This window comes from Leucopleurus acutus (genome assembly GCF_964270905.1).
Source record: "Leucopleurus acutus genome assembly, chromosome: 2".
Classification (NCBI taxonomy): domain Eukaryota; kingdom Metazoa; phylum Chordata; class Mammalia; order Artiodactyla; family Delphinidae; genus Leucopleurus; species Leucopleurus acutus.
The window spans coordinates 172,465,223-172,479,733 of NC_139143.1; the positions used below are offsets into that span (position 1 = coordinate 172,465,223).

General features: G+C 51.7%; 1 protein-coding gene across 1 annotated transcript in view; it reads left to right on the plus strand.

The window, feature by feature from the left end:
• Positions 1-1,978: 1,978 nt before the first annotated feature.
• SLC9A1 (solute carrier family 9 member A1) overlaps positions 1,979-14,511 on the plus strand; it is a gene marked incomplete at both ends in the record, with an annotated part of 47,099 nt that continues 34,566 nt past the window's right edge. The window contains one exon of the mRNA XM_082832995.1: positions 1,979-2,330. Within this exon, the coding sequence (XP_082689121.1) occupies positions 1,979-2,330 (352 nt within the window). The remainder of the gene's footprint in view (positions 2,331-14,511) is intronic.

Sequence of the window (14,511 nt, forward strand, 5' to 3'; positions counted from 1 at the left end):
AGAATCACCTGGGGGAACTTTTGAAAAACTATCCATCTTGCTTGGGCACTACCCTGGAGGAAGTGGATACAAACCTCTGAAGGTCTCAGGCAATGGTAGTGTTTAAAAGCTTTCCAAGGATTCCAGTGTATGGTCAGGATCTCTCAAATCTTACAAATTTCAACCAACACTATATGTTCAAATCTCAGTTCCACTGCTGCTGTGGGTTGAATTGTGTCCTCCACAAAGATGTTGAAGTTCTAACCCCCAGCACCTGTGAATGTGGACTTATTTGGAAATAGGGTTATTGAAAATGATCAAGTTAAGATGAGGTCATTGGGGTGGGCCCCTAATCCAGTGTGACTGGAAACCTTATAAAAAGGGGAAATCTGGACCCAGAGACAGAGACACAGGGAGATCACCACGTGAAGACTGGAGTTATCAAGGAACACCAAAGATTGTTGGTAAACCACCAGAAGCTAGGAGAGACGCATGGAACAGATTCTTCCTCACAGCCCTCAGAAGGAACCAACTCTGCTGACACCTTGACTTCAGACTTCTAGCCTCCAGGATATGAGACAGTAAATTTCTGTTCTTTAAGCCACCCAGTTTGTGGTACTTTGTTACAGTAACCCTAGCAAACCGATATAACTATTTACATACTAGTTAAGGAACTCTCTTTACCTGTTTCCTCATCTGCAAAAGTGGAACCATAATAATTGTTCTATAGGCTGGGCTCCATTCTAAACACTTTACATAGATTATCTCATTTAGTCATCACATATACTATACTACAGCAGATCAGCAGATATAGGTACTCCCATTATCCCCACTTTTTCAGATGAGAAAACTGTGCAACAGAGAGGTTAAGTAATTTGCTCAAGATCACATGGTAACTAAATGTATAAGATAATAATACATCCTTCACAAGATTATTGGGGAGTCTCCAAGAGACTGTGGATGTGGATGTGGATGTGGATATGAAGGCTCTTTGTAAATAGTAGAGCATTTTACTCATGTTAGTCAGAATCTCTGTAGATTCCAGACTTTTTTTTTTGCCATCCCTGACTCTCCCTCCTCTTTCGACGCGATACTTCCTTTCCTCGGCGACAGGGGTCGCTGCGTTGAGCGGGCGCTGACAGGTCCTTCTAGCCCGCTGCACCGGCTGCTCGCTGGTGCCTATAAGTGGCAGCGCCGGGCTCGGAGAGGCAGCAGTCCGCCGCCGCCGGGGCTGGGGCCGGGGCTGCAACTGGAAGTGGAGCTGGACGCGGAGGACCAGAAGCTGGGCCAGGGCGCAGCGCAGCACCGCGCCGGGGCCGCAAGGAGGGGCGTTTCGCTGCTGGCCCACCGCGAGCCGCCCTCAGCGCGCGCCAAGGCGCCCTCTCGCCAGGCCGCCTGCCTCCGCCTTCCGCCTCCCTCCATTTCCCCGGAATCTCAGCCCGGCGCGCCTGCACCCGGTCCTTCTTTGGGTGGGGAAACTCCCTGCCGCTTTCTGGCTTCACTTCCTTGCAGCCTGGGCTCTCAGCCCCCTCTCTTCTTCTCCTGGACTGGGTCTCACCCCCTTCGATCCCCTTCCTTTAGCTCAGGCTCCCTGCCCCTTACCTTAGCCGAGTCCCAGCTCATCAGTCACTTTCCGCAGCCGAGGGTCCCCACCCTCCCTTTTCCTTTTCCTTGCCTGGGATCCAACCCATCCTGTCCTTTCCTCTGTCCCTAGGGTGCAGTCTCTCCCCTCCCCCACCCCCTTTCCCAGGCCTGGAGTTCCAGACCTTTTGGTCTTCTCTTACGGTCCTGAGTCCTTGTCCCTCTTCTCCAGTTTGGAGTTCTAGATCGTGAACCCAGCCTTCCTCCACTTCCAGAGGACTGCTTCCACAAAAACACATCTCTAAAACATGAACTTTGCTTAGAGACTCCCCCAGTCTCTCTTCCCCACTGCTGACCCCCTGCCACCTATGTCCCAGGTCTTACTCTCACTCTGCTAAGGGTCGAGGGTGGCAGCAGGATGCTTCTCTGGTCTGGTGTCTGTGGCCTCTCTCCGCCTCGAATCTTCCCTTCGCTGCTTGTGGCAGTAGCCTTGGTGGGGCTGCTACCCGTTCTTAGAAGCCATGGCCTCCAGCCCAGCCCTACTGCCAGCACCATCAGAGGCTCAGAGCCGCCACGGGAACGCTCCATTGGGGAGGTCACCACCGCCCCGCCGGAGCTCGCCCCCGAGAGCCGCCCTGTTAACCATTCCTTCACTGAACACAGCCTGAAATCTCGAAAGGTCTTTCCAGTCCTGGGCATCGACTACACACACGTGCGCACACCCTTCGAAATCTCCCTCTGGATCCTGCTGGCCTGCCTTATGAAGATAGGTAAGTGCAGTTCGCCCCCGACGCTTCCGCCGCCACCAAACTAATGAGCTTCTTGAACCATCCTTACCACTTGAGGCTGCCTAGGAATAAAGGTCTGGACTACTGCTGTAAAGTAGGCAGCCTCTATCCCATCATCGTGGTCCTTCTCAAACTGGAGCTCCGTGGCCTCTGTGGTCTGAGGCCTCCTAAGATGGGAGCCAGCGTTGTTCATGGGAGAGAGCAGGACCAGAGGATGGGATGCTTCAGGTACTAGGTACCTTCAGCGAGGCTTCCAGGCCTGGCAAGTCTCCTCTGGCTGGGACAGACCCCGAGGGGAGCCAGGCACCCAGCTGTGTGAGACAGGAGTGTCTTCAGCAAGTGGCACAGTCCGCTCTGTCCACAGCGACCAGCGTAATTACATGCTTCATGGGAGGGTGTTCCAGGATGAAGGCTGTTTCTACTTGGTTTGTCTAAGGAGTTTGAGTGTAGTGGGGGACCTGTGTGCTGGAGACTTACAGGTGTGGTGGAAGATGAGGCATCCCCATATCCTCACCTTCCTTCATCCCCAGAGTGTTATCTGTCAGCTTTGCCTGCCCAGGCTGGTCAGGAGCCCCTGAGTCAGTTTCCTGCCTGGGAATACCATTCCTTATACAGTTTATGGGACGGGGGCCTTGGGAATTCCTGAAGTCTGGTTTGGGGGTGGAGGGAGAGTGGAGGAGGGTCAGGCTTGGTCTGGCCCCAGCTCATCTCCAGGTTGCGCCCAGCTGTGTCTCAAGGTGCTGTCATGTTGGCCTGCCTGCTGCTCATCCAAGAGGGAGAGGGACAGGTGGAGGAGCTCAGCATGTTCTGATCTGAAGAGACTTTGAAACGTTCTTTTTGGGAGAAGGAAGCAGAAAAGTTGTTCCCTTCCGGAGGATTATCACCCTGCTAGGCCCGAGCACTCTGTTCTGCTGGGTGATTGACGGAGCTCACCAGAGCCTGCACAGCCTAGAAGCCCCTTGAGGTGGTGTCCGGGGGGCAGGGGGTGGGGGGGGTTGCTTTTCTAGCCCCCAGCTAGCTGTGGAAGGCACGGGGGCCTGGAACTCTGCTGGTTTGGGTTTGGAGAGTTTGTGACTCTTGGCAGGAAGCCTTGCAGCTTTCCCAAGGACATGCAGGAGCTCAGTGGCGATGCCAGGCTGGTATGAGGCAGGCTCTGGGACATGCTGCAGGAGGGCACTCGTGCTTCTGTTTTGATTCAGGAGCTGGCTTCCTGATACGGGGCTTTGGTGCTGTGACGGTAGCAGGCCTGCACATGGAGCTGGGCCACCAGCACCTATCCCCTGATGGCAGCCAGCTTCCCGGAAAAAAAATCGAGGCCTGGGCAAGGGGAGCCATGTGTACTGATTCTGACAAATACATGACCTTGAACAAGCTGGGGCCTTTTTCTGCAGGTCTCGCCCACCTGTGAAACTGGCAAGCGTCTCAATTGAATCGTGAAACCCTGTGTCTTAATTTGTTGGTGAGAAGCTGAAGTGACTGATGTGTCATTTGCCTGTGTGAGACCAGGAAGAGGCCTCATAAGCACTATTTATACATTGCCCTCCTCTTTCCACCCCCTCACCTGGCATTGCGTTAGGGCGTTCGAGGCTAGTGCACACACCGTGGGTCTCAGTGCCTTCTGGTGGGTCGACAGCATGACCATGAAGACCCTGCTCTGGAGAGTCAGGAGTGTGTCTCTGCAGGCCTGATTACCTCTAATCCTGATGGGGTCAGGCTTGGCCTGCTTTGTCCCCACCAGAACTGTGCCCGGGACCCTGGGCCGCTGGCAGAGGTGGTGCCATGGCAAGGGTATCAGTCTAGAAGTTAGGAAACTTGGCCTCTTATGCCACCTCCCTCTGTGACCTTGGGCCAGTCATGCCTCTCCACTTGTCAGTTGATCTTTGTGGCCTCTTGCAGGTCTGACATTTCTGCCATTCCACTGACTTGGGTAACCCTGGCAAGTCACTCACCCTTGGGCCACAGTTTTCTCATCGTAAAGTGAGGAGGCTGGATATGATCTCCGAGGGCATTTGTAGTTCCAAGAGACTGTGTCTCTGGCTTGATAGGGCAATTTTCTGCCTCTGAAAACAGGAGTGCCCTAGCATCTGGCCATCCTGGGAAGAGGGTAGAGAGAAAGATGGCCAAAAGATCTTAAGGGTCCCAGTTCAGGTGGCAAAAAGTGAAAGCCCATTTTTCCCTTTACCTTGGAGTGTTTTTGTTTTGTTTTGTTTTTTTGTTTTGGCTACACCGCCTGCGGGACCTCAGTTCCCCAACCAGGGATTGAACCTGGGCTGCGGCAGTTGAAAACCCCGAATCCTAACCACTAGGCCACCGGGGAGCTTCCCCTTTGCAGTGTTGGATTGAGGTTGGCACCACTCTGCCACACACCCTCTCTGAGCCTCAGTTTCCTCAAATATAAAAAGGGGGAAACAATAGTATCTAGCTATAATGCTGCTGGCGTGATGATGACATAAATCAACGCACGTAAAGCTGGCTTTGTACCTATAGAAAGCACTCAGTGAGTTGCAGCTGCTCCTGTTGGTATTTTAACCACCTAAGGTAAATGCATCCCTGCCTCAGCCCCTCCTACAGTCTTCCTCTGAGGCTGGAGGATTACAAATCTCTCAACCTAGGCTGCCACCAGCAGTCCCTCCCTAAGGTTTCAGGAAGGACTGAAAATCAGTCCTACTGACTTTGTTCTTCCTTCCCTTAAGCTGCCTCCAGAGCAGGTCCTGTGGGGAGGGGACATGGCACCAACCGACTTGGGGGATGGGGTGTGTGCCGAGGCCATGCTCCCCCTCTGTACTATCAGTTACCCAGGAGCCTAGGAGTTCATTTTGGGGTCTTATCTATTCTCTCAGACCCCAGCATGGGTAGGAGCCATGTTGGAGGCCTCATTCTGTCATCTGGGGCAGCTGCTTCCCTTGCAAGTTACCCCTCCTTTAAAAATAGAAGGTGCTGTGCGCAGTTCTCACTCCTGTCCTAATCGTTGAGCAGAGCCTCAGGTAGATACTGTCGGAGATGCGTGTGGGAAGGGTGGGGTTAGAGCTGAAGTTCTAGAGTAGATGCTAATGGATTCTTTTCTAAGTGACTCAGTGGGTCACATTAGGCAAGTCACTTCCGGTCTCTGGGCCTTTTTTCTCTCTCTGACAGCCAGGGATTCTTGCCTTTTCCTTGGTGAGGAGGGGCTCGTGACGTGAGTTGGGGTTAGACTATTGGGAGAACTCTGAGAATGACTCCAAGCCTTAGGTAGGCCCATTCCCCTCCCCCACCTCCGCCTCCCATTGTGGTTTGGACCCGGCATGAATTCCGTGTTGTCTCTGTTTACCTGGCTCCCAGTCCAGTGCCTGTTTCAAGGGAGAACCTCACTGTAACCCAGCTCACCACTGGCACCCCGTGCGTTTGTTTACGCATATCCCGGATCCGGAACTCCTGGCAGCCTATGAAGCAGGTATTCATCAGAGACCAAAAAAACCTTCCTTTGTCCCTTCACATCTTATAGCTTTTGCTGGTTTTGGTGTTTGCAAGGAGTGTTCTGCCATTTCCTCCTTAGAGCAAGCCCGTGAGGAGGGGAGATGGGGATCATTATTGCCCACTTCACGTGCGTGGATATCAGACCCAGCAACTGGTTTCCTGTGTAAGACTAGAACTTCCCTCTCTCCCTTCTCAGAAGGAGAGAGGAACAACTTAAAGGTCACCTTGAAACTGTCTCTAGAAGCCCAGATGGAACTCTCCAAAAAGAAAAAGGTGACCTTTTCCTCTTTGGGAAAACAGCTGAATGACTTCAGGATAGTGGGAGGGGAGGTCATCTGGGGACTGGGAAGAAGCTTCAGGTAGGACATGTGTGTCCTGAGGCTCCAGGACACTTAGAGGGCCTCTGTTGGTCATATCGCCTGGACTTCCTTCAGCTGAACACCCATGAGGTGCACCCTGCCTCTCCTTCCCGCCCCACCTAGCCCCTCCAGCTCAGGTGGGAAGGACAGATGTTGTCACAAAAGCCTGGGCTCTGCCCCTGCCCCTCGGTACCTGTGTGACCAGGCCCCTGGTTTCTCTGAACCTGACTTGCCTCATCGGGAAGGTAAGGATGCCATCTCTGCCTTCCAGGATCGATGTAGAGACCAGACGTGGGAATGCTAGCACAGAGCCCAACGTGCTGTGGCAGCTTTCGGGGCCTGTTCAGATTCCTCCACTTTGGGCGGTCTTCCCAGCCCACTCCAGCCCACAGCCGTTGCTTTCATTTCTCCCCTAAAACCGTATCCCTTATTGTTTATCCACAACTTTGGCATTAGGCCTAGCCTGCCCTGTGACATCTCTTCTGTTGGGGGGGGGGGGGTTGTGTGTTTTAGTAAGAATTACCATTTATTGAGTATCTACAGAGTGGTGTCAGGCACTTTATAAAAGTAATCTCATTTAATTCCTACTATCATCCTATGAGATAAAGGCTCTCTGTCTCACAGATGAGGAAACAGCCCAAAGGGTTATCTGCTGTGATGCTGCATTGCCATTTATCTTCTGTTTGAGCCTTGGCACAGTCTCCTCTCAGGGTGCAGCTGCATCTCCTGCCCCTCACGTCCTCCTCAGCAGATGCCCGGGCCCCTGCACGGGGTGGGTGCCCAGCTCACTGCACCTGCCTTCCGGGATTTTAGGACTCCCTCTGGGGGCTGACACTTGTTGATGGTGGAAGCCCTCTCCCTGCCCTGAGAAAGCTGTAGGGGTTCTGTGCCGGCTTTGGGCCCATCCTCTGTCCCTGTGAGTCCACATATGTGTACCTGAATCCCGCAGCCAGGCTGGGCCTATCCCTTATCCTCTGCTAGTGACCCTGCCTGCTGTCTCTTTGCTCTCTCAGTGTCTGACTGAGCTTGTTTCTTCCCTGCTTGGGCAGGGGAATGCCACTTAAAGAGTAGTTTCCTTTGCCCAGCAGGGGATGGCTAACCTTGTGATTACCATCTCCTGCTTCTGGGCTGGAAGGGTACTGGGCTGCTTTTGGTTACCCTTGGGGCCCAGCAGGATCCCCTGAGAGGCAGCCTCTGTGCTGGAAGCAGATGGCACAACTCTCTTTAGCCCTGTAAGGCAAGTGGAGTTTAGTAATAATTCTCATTAGTATTGTAACTTGTTTCCAAAGCACTTGCGTGTACAGTATTTAATTCCGATCTTCTCAATGGTCCTGTGGGTTAGAATAGCAGGTGGTATTGATGTAACCATTTTACATCTAAGGAAACCGAGCCCCAGGTTGTGACCTGCCTGAGGTCACTTAGCAAGTAAGTGGCAAAGGACACAATCCCTGGATTTCTAACCCAAGGCCGTGTCCTCTTTCCTGCCTGGCCAGGTCGTTGTGAAGATCAAGGGCGACCAGAGGTTCCAAGGGTCTTTAACTAGAGTAAATGACCAGGCACATCCACGTTGGTAACTTGAGTGGTTGACAGGAGAGACACTGTTTCCTCCTGGAGGAGCGAGGGGCTAAAGGAGCGTGGTGGTTTGGGTTGGTCTGGAGCCCAGGCCAACTTAACTCCAAGTTCTTAACCCCTCAAGCATGCCTGTATTTGTATGAAGAAAGTGTGTGAGAGTGTGAAGGCTGACTCAGCCTTGGGACCTGTCATTCTCACAGTCTGTGGAGCAGCAGACTTTTGAAATGGAAACTTTTCCTTTCCCTTGATGTGTTGTAGGCCCTCTGGGAGGAGAAAGGAGAGGCAGAGAAGTGAATTACAACAGAACACATGCTGAATGGGGCAGGAGAGGGAAGGGGTCAAGAGACCCTGAGATATGGTATGGTGCTAGGTTTTTGCTGCCTAGCTGTGTGACCTTAGGCAAGGCACTACTTCTCTGAGCCCTCGTTTCCTAATTTGTAGTATTTATGTTAAATATTTGTTAACTATATTAGCTGTCACTTATTCAGCTCCTGTTTCAGAGGCTGTGTCAGGTACTCGCACAGCTAGAAAACAGTGGGGCTGCAGCCCAGATCTGTCTGACTTTGGAGCTCTTGTTCTTTTCATCATCATGCCCTGATTCCCTTTCGGTTCAAAAGTTTTATTTTTCCCATGATCATTTTGAACAGGGAAGGATTAAAGGCATTTCAAGTCTTGGCTGCTCTCTGTGGATCATTTCTTGGTTTGGGGGGGAAACCAGTGACCCCCCCCCACTCCAAGTCTTACTGTGAAGCAAGTAGCCCTTCTCAGAGGTGGTGGCATTCAGAAACACAGGAGGGACAGGACATTGGAGCTCAATAGCCCTGGGCTCCCTTCGGGAATGCCAGCCTGTCCACAGCTGGCGGGCCTGCCTGCCTCCCTCCCTCCCTCCCTCCTCCTGTCACCCTCCCCCACCTGCCCCCCCTTTCCTTCCGTGGTGGGGAGAGAAGGCTCACTAAGCAAACCCAGGACCTGGGTTATTCCTGAGTCATGCATTGCCTGTGTGGACCTCCTGCTGCAGCACTCGCTCCCCCTGTAAACGTCTGAGTCAGACACGTCTCCCCAAGATTGTCTGCACACACTGCGCTGGGCCCAACCATCTCTTTAGATGCCAACAAACATCAACTGATACTTAAGGCAGGCCGTGATTATATGTGGGTTTTTTTTTTTTTTTTTTTTTTTTCGATACGCGGGCCTCTCACTGTCGTAGCCTCTCCCGTTGCGGAGCACAGGCTCCGGACGCGCAGGCTCAGCGGCCATGGCTCACGGGCCCAGCCGCTCCACGGCATGTGGGATCTTCCCAGACCGGGGCACGAACCCGTGTCCCCTGCATCGGCAGGCGGACTGTCAACCACTGCGCCACCAGGGAAGCCCTATGTGGGTATTTTTAATCTTACAGGCTAATCTAATTTTAACTGAACTAAGTTTTGAGTTGGGCCGGGATCAGTGGGCTGCCCCCCTTCCCTGGAATCGTGCTGACTTCATTGCCTTCCCCTGAAAGCTCTTTAAACATGCGGGGCCAGTTTTGGGGTCTGTTAGGTCATACATGACCCCTGAGTTCTGACACTGACTTGCTGAGAACCTGGAGTTTCCCCAAATTACCCAGGCAAGTTCTTTCCTGAAAACATATAGCCTTAAGCAGCTCTGAGTGAGATTCAGGATGAGAATTCCTATTCCTTCCCAAGTCCCCTTCCCAGTCCCTTGGGGGACACTTACCCCTAAGCCCAGACTGGCCCTTCCACAGCGCTGGGCCTATCTGAGACCAGGCCACTGAAAAACAGAGAGGTGGCATCACAGCTGTGTCAGGCAGAATCTATGAGCTCACCAAAATAATAAGTAGCTAACACTTACGTAGCACTTGCTGTGTGCCAGGCAGACTCACAGAGGCTCTGGCTTTGGGCTGGCCAGCCAGGACTGAGAGCAGCTAATCAATTCATCTGTCCGAGGTGGGGTCGTAGAGGCAGGTCAGCTGAAACCAGCCAGCGGGCTCTGAGCTTGTGGCACATCGGGGAACCAAGAAGAGTGAGACCCAGGCCTGGCTCACCAGGAGCTTCCAGTCTGTTTGGAGAAAATGGTCCATCTGTGCTGAGGTCTCGGCAGACTCCTGGCAGAGGCAGAGTTCAGAGGGAACAAGCAGTCCCCGAGGGCACAGGTGGTTAGGGAAGGCTTCTCGGAAGAGGTGGAATTTGAGCCAGTCTTGAAGATGGAGAGGAATTAGGCAAGCAGGCAGGACAGGGAGAGCTGTTCTTAGGACAGGACTCCTACAAGAATGGAAGCCCCTTGAGTGCAGAGCCTTTGTTTGCTTTCTTCTCTGTGCCTGGCACAGGGGAAGGGCTCCTAAATACTTGGGGGACAAATAAGTGCATGACTGACTTCCGTGTAGAGGTAGTGTCCACGTGAAGCCTTTGAGGAAGACAAGAAACCAGCTTGACACAGAGTGATGCTCTCGGCGTCAGCCAGCACCTGTGTAAGTGCTGCTGCCACAGCCGCCTTCCTCCCCCTCTGCCTCCCTCGGCCTGGCTCTAATGGAGGGTCTTCTAGGGCATCCTCTCTGGGCTGGCTGGGGTCTCTCTGGGAAAGTCTGCATCTGTTTGGTTTACCCTCAATTTGTATAAGTAAAAGCAAGATACCAGAGCTTCGTCAGGGAACTGCCGAGAGCCCTAATTGAATTAAGCTTTTCCTAGGAAGATTCATCGAGTCATCAACCGCACTGTGACTGTGAATTAATGAGACCAGTGCCATAAACCATGCAAAAAGGCAGTCTTGCAAATTTATAGTTGTACCTAGACACGTTGACTTATGTCTTCTCTTTGTTTTTGTGTGTGTGTTGGGAGTGGGCTGGGGCCAGAATCTCCTTTCTGTGGCAGGTTTATTTTTATAATATGAATAAATAAAACATGTTCAACAGTAGAGAGGGGTATTAAGGTAAAAAGTAAAAGTTTTCCTCCTCACTTCTCTGACTACCTGCACTGTCGTACTCCCCAGAGGTTACCACTGTTAACTTTCTCCTGCATCTTTTCAGAAATCTTCTGTGCATATATGAGTGTGAGAGTGTGAGGGCAGATTTTAGTTTTTAATCTTTTTTTTTTTTTTTTTTTTTGTGGCTGCGAGGCTTGCAGGATCTTAGTTCCCTGACCAGGGATTGAACCCATGCCCTCAGCAGTGAAGGCGTGGAGTCCTAACCACTGGATCGCCAGGGAATTCCGGATTTTGTTGTTTTTTAATCTTAACATCTTTATTGGAGTATAATTTACAATGATGTGTTAGTTTCTGCTTTATAACAAAGTGAATCAGCTATACATATACATATATCCCCATATCCCCTCCCTCTGTGTCTCCCTCCCACCCTCCCTATCCCACCCCTCTAGGTGGTCACAAAGCACTGAGCTCATCTCCCTGTGCTATGTGGCTGCTTCCCACTAGCTATCTATTTTACATTTGGTAGTGTATGTAAGTCCATGCCACTCTCTCACTTCATCCCAGCTTACCCTTCCCCCTCTCCGTGTCCTCAAGTCCATTCTCTACGTCTGCGTCTTTATTGCTGTCCTGCCCCTAGGTTCGTGAGAACCATATTTTTTTTTTTTAGATTTCATATATATGTGTTAGCATATAGTATTTTTCTCTTTCTGACTTACTTCAGGCTGTATGACAGACTCGAGGTCCATCCACCTCACTACAAATAACTCAATTTCGTTTCTTTTTATGGCTGAGTAATATTCCATTGTATATATGTGCCACATCTTCTTTATCCATTCATCAGTTGATGGACTCTTAGGTTGCTTCCATGTCCTGGCTATTGTAACTGGATTTAGTTTTTATAAAGCCACTTGTGTAAGGAAAAGAGCTCCAGGCTGGGAATCAGAGACCTGGATCCTAGTCCTAGCTCTGCCTCTTTCTTGAATATTGTCATTTTGCCTCCCTGGGTCTTAGTTTCCCTGTCTGTTGATTTCAGTTGTTGAAAGACTCTCCGGGACTTTCCAGCAGGAAAGGCAGTGGTCCCAGAGGAGCCCCTCCTCTGGTGAGGCCTGGGCAGCCTGAGACCCTCGGAAGGAGATCTCCACAGCCCCATCCTTTGGGGGAATGGGCCACTGCTATCATGAGCACTGGCTTCAAAGCACAGAATTCTCAAGTTCATGGTAATGGTCATCTCCAACTCTAGCTCAGGGTTATGGGGTTAAATGAATGGGTCGGCAGAGAGCCAGCTCACTTGCAGGGGAAGTAAGACAACACACAGGGGAGAAAGCACGGGTGGGAAGTTGTGTGGCTCTGGCTAGGATGCAGAGGGGCTCAGAGAGGAGGGGGAGAGACAAGGGAAGGCTCCCTGAAGGAGGTGATCTTGAGCAGTGGGCCAGGTGGAGAAGAGGAACATCTCTCAGGGGGACTTGCTGTTAGAAGGGATCCTGGCTTAGGTGGGAGAATGGACTTGGGGACCTGCTGTTCTTCTAGGATCTAGATCTAGGTTTCTGAGATTCTTTCTGAGTTCTTGATGGAGTTCAGGGGACCCATGGACCATCCTCCTCCAAATATCTGCAGACATTTGTGTGTTTGTATCAGAGGAAGAAAGCCCATAGTAGCCATAGATTCTCAGCAGGATTTGTGCCCCCACCCCCCCCACCCCCCCCCGGCCAAAGGTTAAGAGCTTTGGCCCTTGTCCTGTGGGAATCTGAAGAAGGGTAAAGGGCTTTCCTTGGACGAAGTGGTACTTACCTCTGGGATGAGAGGGGTTGGCCCAGGGAACTGCAGAACTCCTTCTAGACAAGGGGAATGAATCCAGTCAGAATGAACAAGCTGTGTCCCAGGAGAAGAGGAGGGAAGATGATTCTGTAAAGCAGAGAAAAACTTTTCCGGATTGGGGATCAAAGCAGATGAAGCAGGCTTCCCCTGCCCAGTGTAGACAGGGCAAGTACTGGGTTCATTCTGCCCCCTGGTTCTGGTGGGTTTCCAAGGTGAGCTCAGCTGACACCCTGGGAGGTAACTCAGTCCTCCTGCCCTTTTTCCTAAAGTGGCCAGGGCCCAGACCGTCCTCTGAGACTCTGTTACGGGAAGCAGCTACCTTGGAGGCAGCAGAAACAAGGCATTGCCTTTTAAGGGGACAGGCTTTGAGGGCACAATACTAGGCAGCCCCGATTGGCCTCTGCTGTTTCTTGGATTGAGGACCCCCATCTCCTGCTCTGACTCTGTTTCCAGGAGTGAAAGTAGACAATATTATTCTACCTGTAGAATATTAGAGGTAGAAAGAACCTTATCATAGCCTGTGGCCCCAGGGCCCAAAGGAGAGATGGAGATGTTTTGATCCAGTCCTCTCATCTCCCCATTAAGGCCGAGAGAGGATGTGCCCATATTCACAAGTGAATTAACGGCAGGGCAGGGAGGGCTTTCCCTGCTCTGTTAACTAACTCAGGGGTCTCTAGGCAGTAAGAGCTGGACCAAGAGGAGGGGCTGTGGTCTTTGGCCTTGATGTTGGTATCTAAGCATTGGTACCTCTCTAGTGGGCCCTAAAAGCCCAAGGAACGGCAGCTTCGTGCTGGACTGTGCATCAGAAGAGCTGTTCCTGGCCGAGAAGCCACTTGGCTTTGGTCATACAGGTCTTTGCAGGAGAACCAAGTGCAAGCCTTGGGACCCAGAAGCTTCTGCCCTCACCCATCAAATTCTTCAGGCTTTTGTACTCCTTCACAAACCAATATTGAGCCTGGGTGCTCTGCTTTTTATAGCATCTTTGCCCTCAAACCAGGGAATGAGATCTTATCTCCTGGGGCCAGGGCCCACAGGAATCTGGATGCAGTACCAGGTAGGCAGGATGCCAGTGTGGAGGCAGGGCCAGCTCACCTCACTGAGCCCAGCCCAAGACTCAGATTACAGCTCAGTGGGGGAGGGGAGCTGGCACCCTACCACACCCTTCTGGGCCTGCCTGGCTGGTGGAACAAACAAAGATGCCCAAGAACTGCTTCTCTCAAGGAGCTCAAGGACTGGTCTGAGAAGTTCAGTATAGTTGCAGGGGAGTCAGGCAGTAGAAAGTGGGTGCGAGTCGAGGTGAAGATGGAAGTTTTTGAGGGTTTAGAGAAGGCAGAAAGACCTTCCTGCTTGGGAGGATCAGGGAGGCTTTATGGAGGTGACTGGTGAACTAGGTCTTAAAGAATAGGTAGGATTTAGATGAGATGCTCGAGTGAATCAGGGCTCACTGGGCACAGCCAGAAGCTTCTACCTGAGGCAGGACTTTGGATTGCAGAGGAGTGTCCCAGAGCAGTTTCCTTTGGAAACATGGTGGTTAGGAACACAGGCTTTGCAACTTGACAGACCTGGGTTCAAATCTAAGCTCTACCACTGTAGCACCTTGACTATGGGCAAGTCATTTTACCCTGTTTGTGTCTCATTTTGATCACCCCCAGCATGGGGTAACACCTGGCAGGGATGTTGGGAGGACTCAGGGAGAGCACCCTTGTAAGATACATGGCACAGGCTTGACACATTCTGAACATATGATAAATGGTGGCACTTAGGAGTCCTTCTAGGATCAGGAGGAGGAGAAATACCAGCTTGTTTTCTGTGAGTCTTGAATCTCCCAGCAACTGAAAAATCACTCAGCAAGATTTACTGATGCCCTGCTGGGCATCCAGTGCTGTGCTAAACACAGGGGGCAGGTGGCTCCAGGTAAATAAAATTTATTATTTTTTTTTTTAAAATAAATTTATTTTATTTTGGCTGTGTTGGGTCTTCGTTGCTGCGTGTGGGCTTTTCTCTAGTTGCGGCGAGCGGGGGCTACTCTTCGTGGTGGTGCGCGGGCT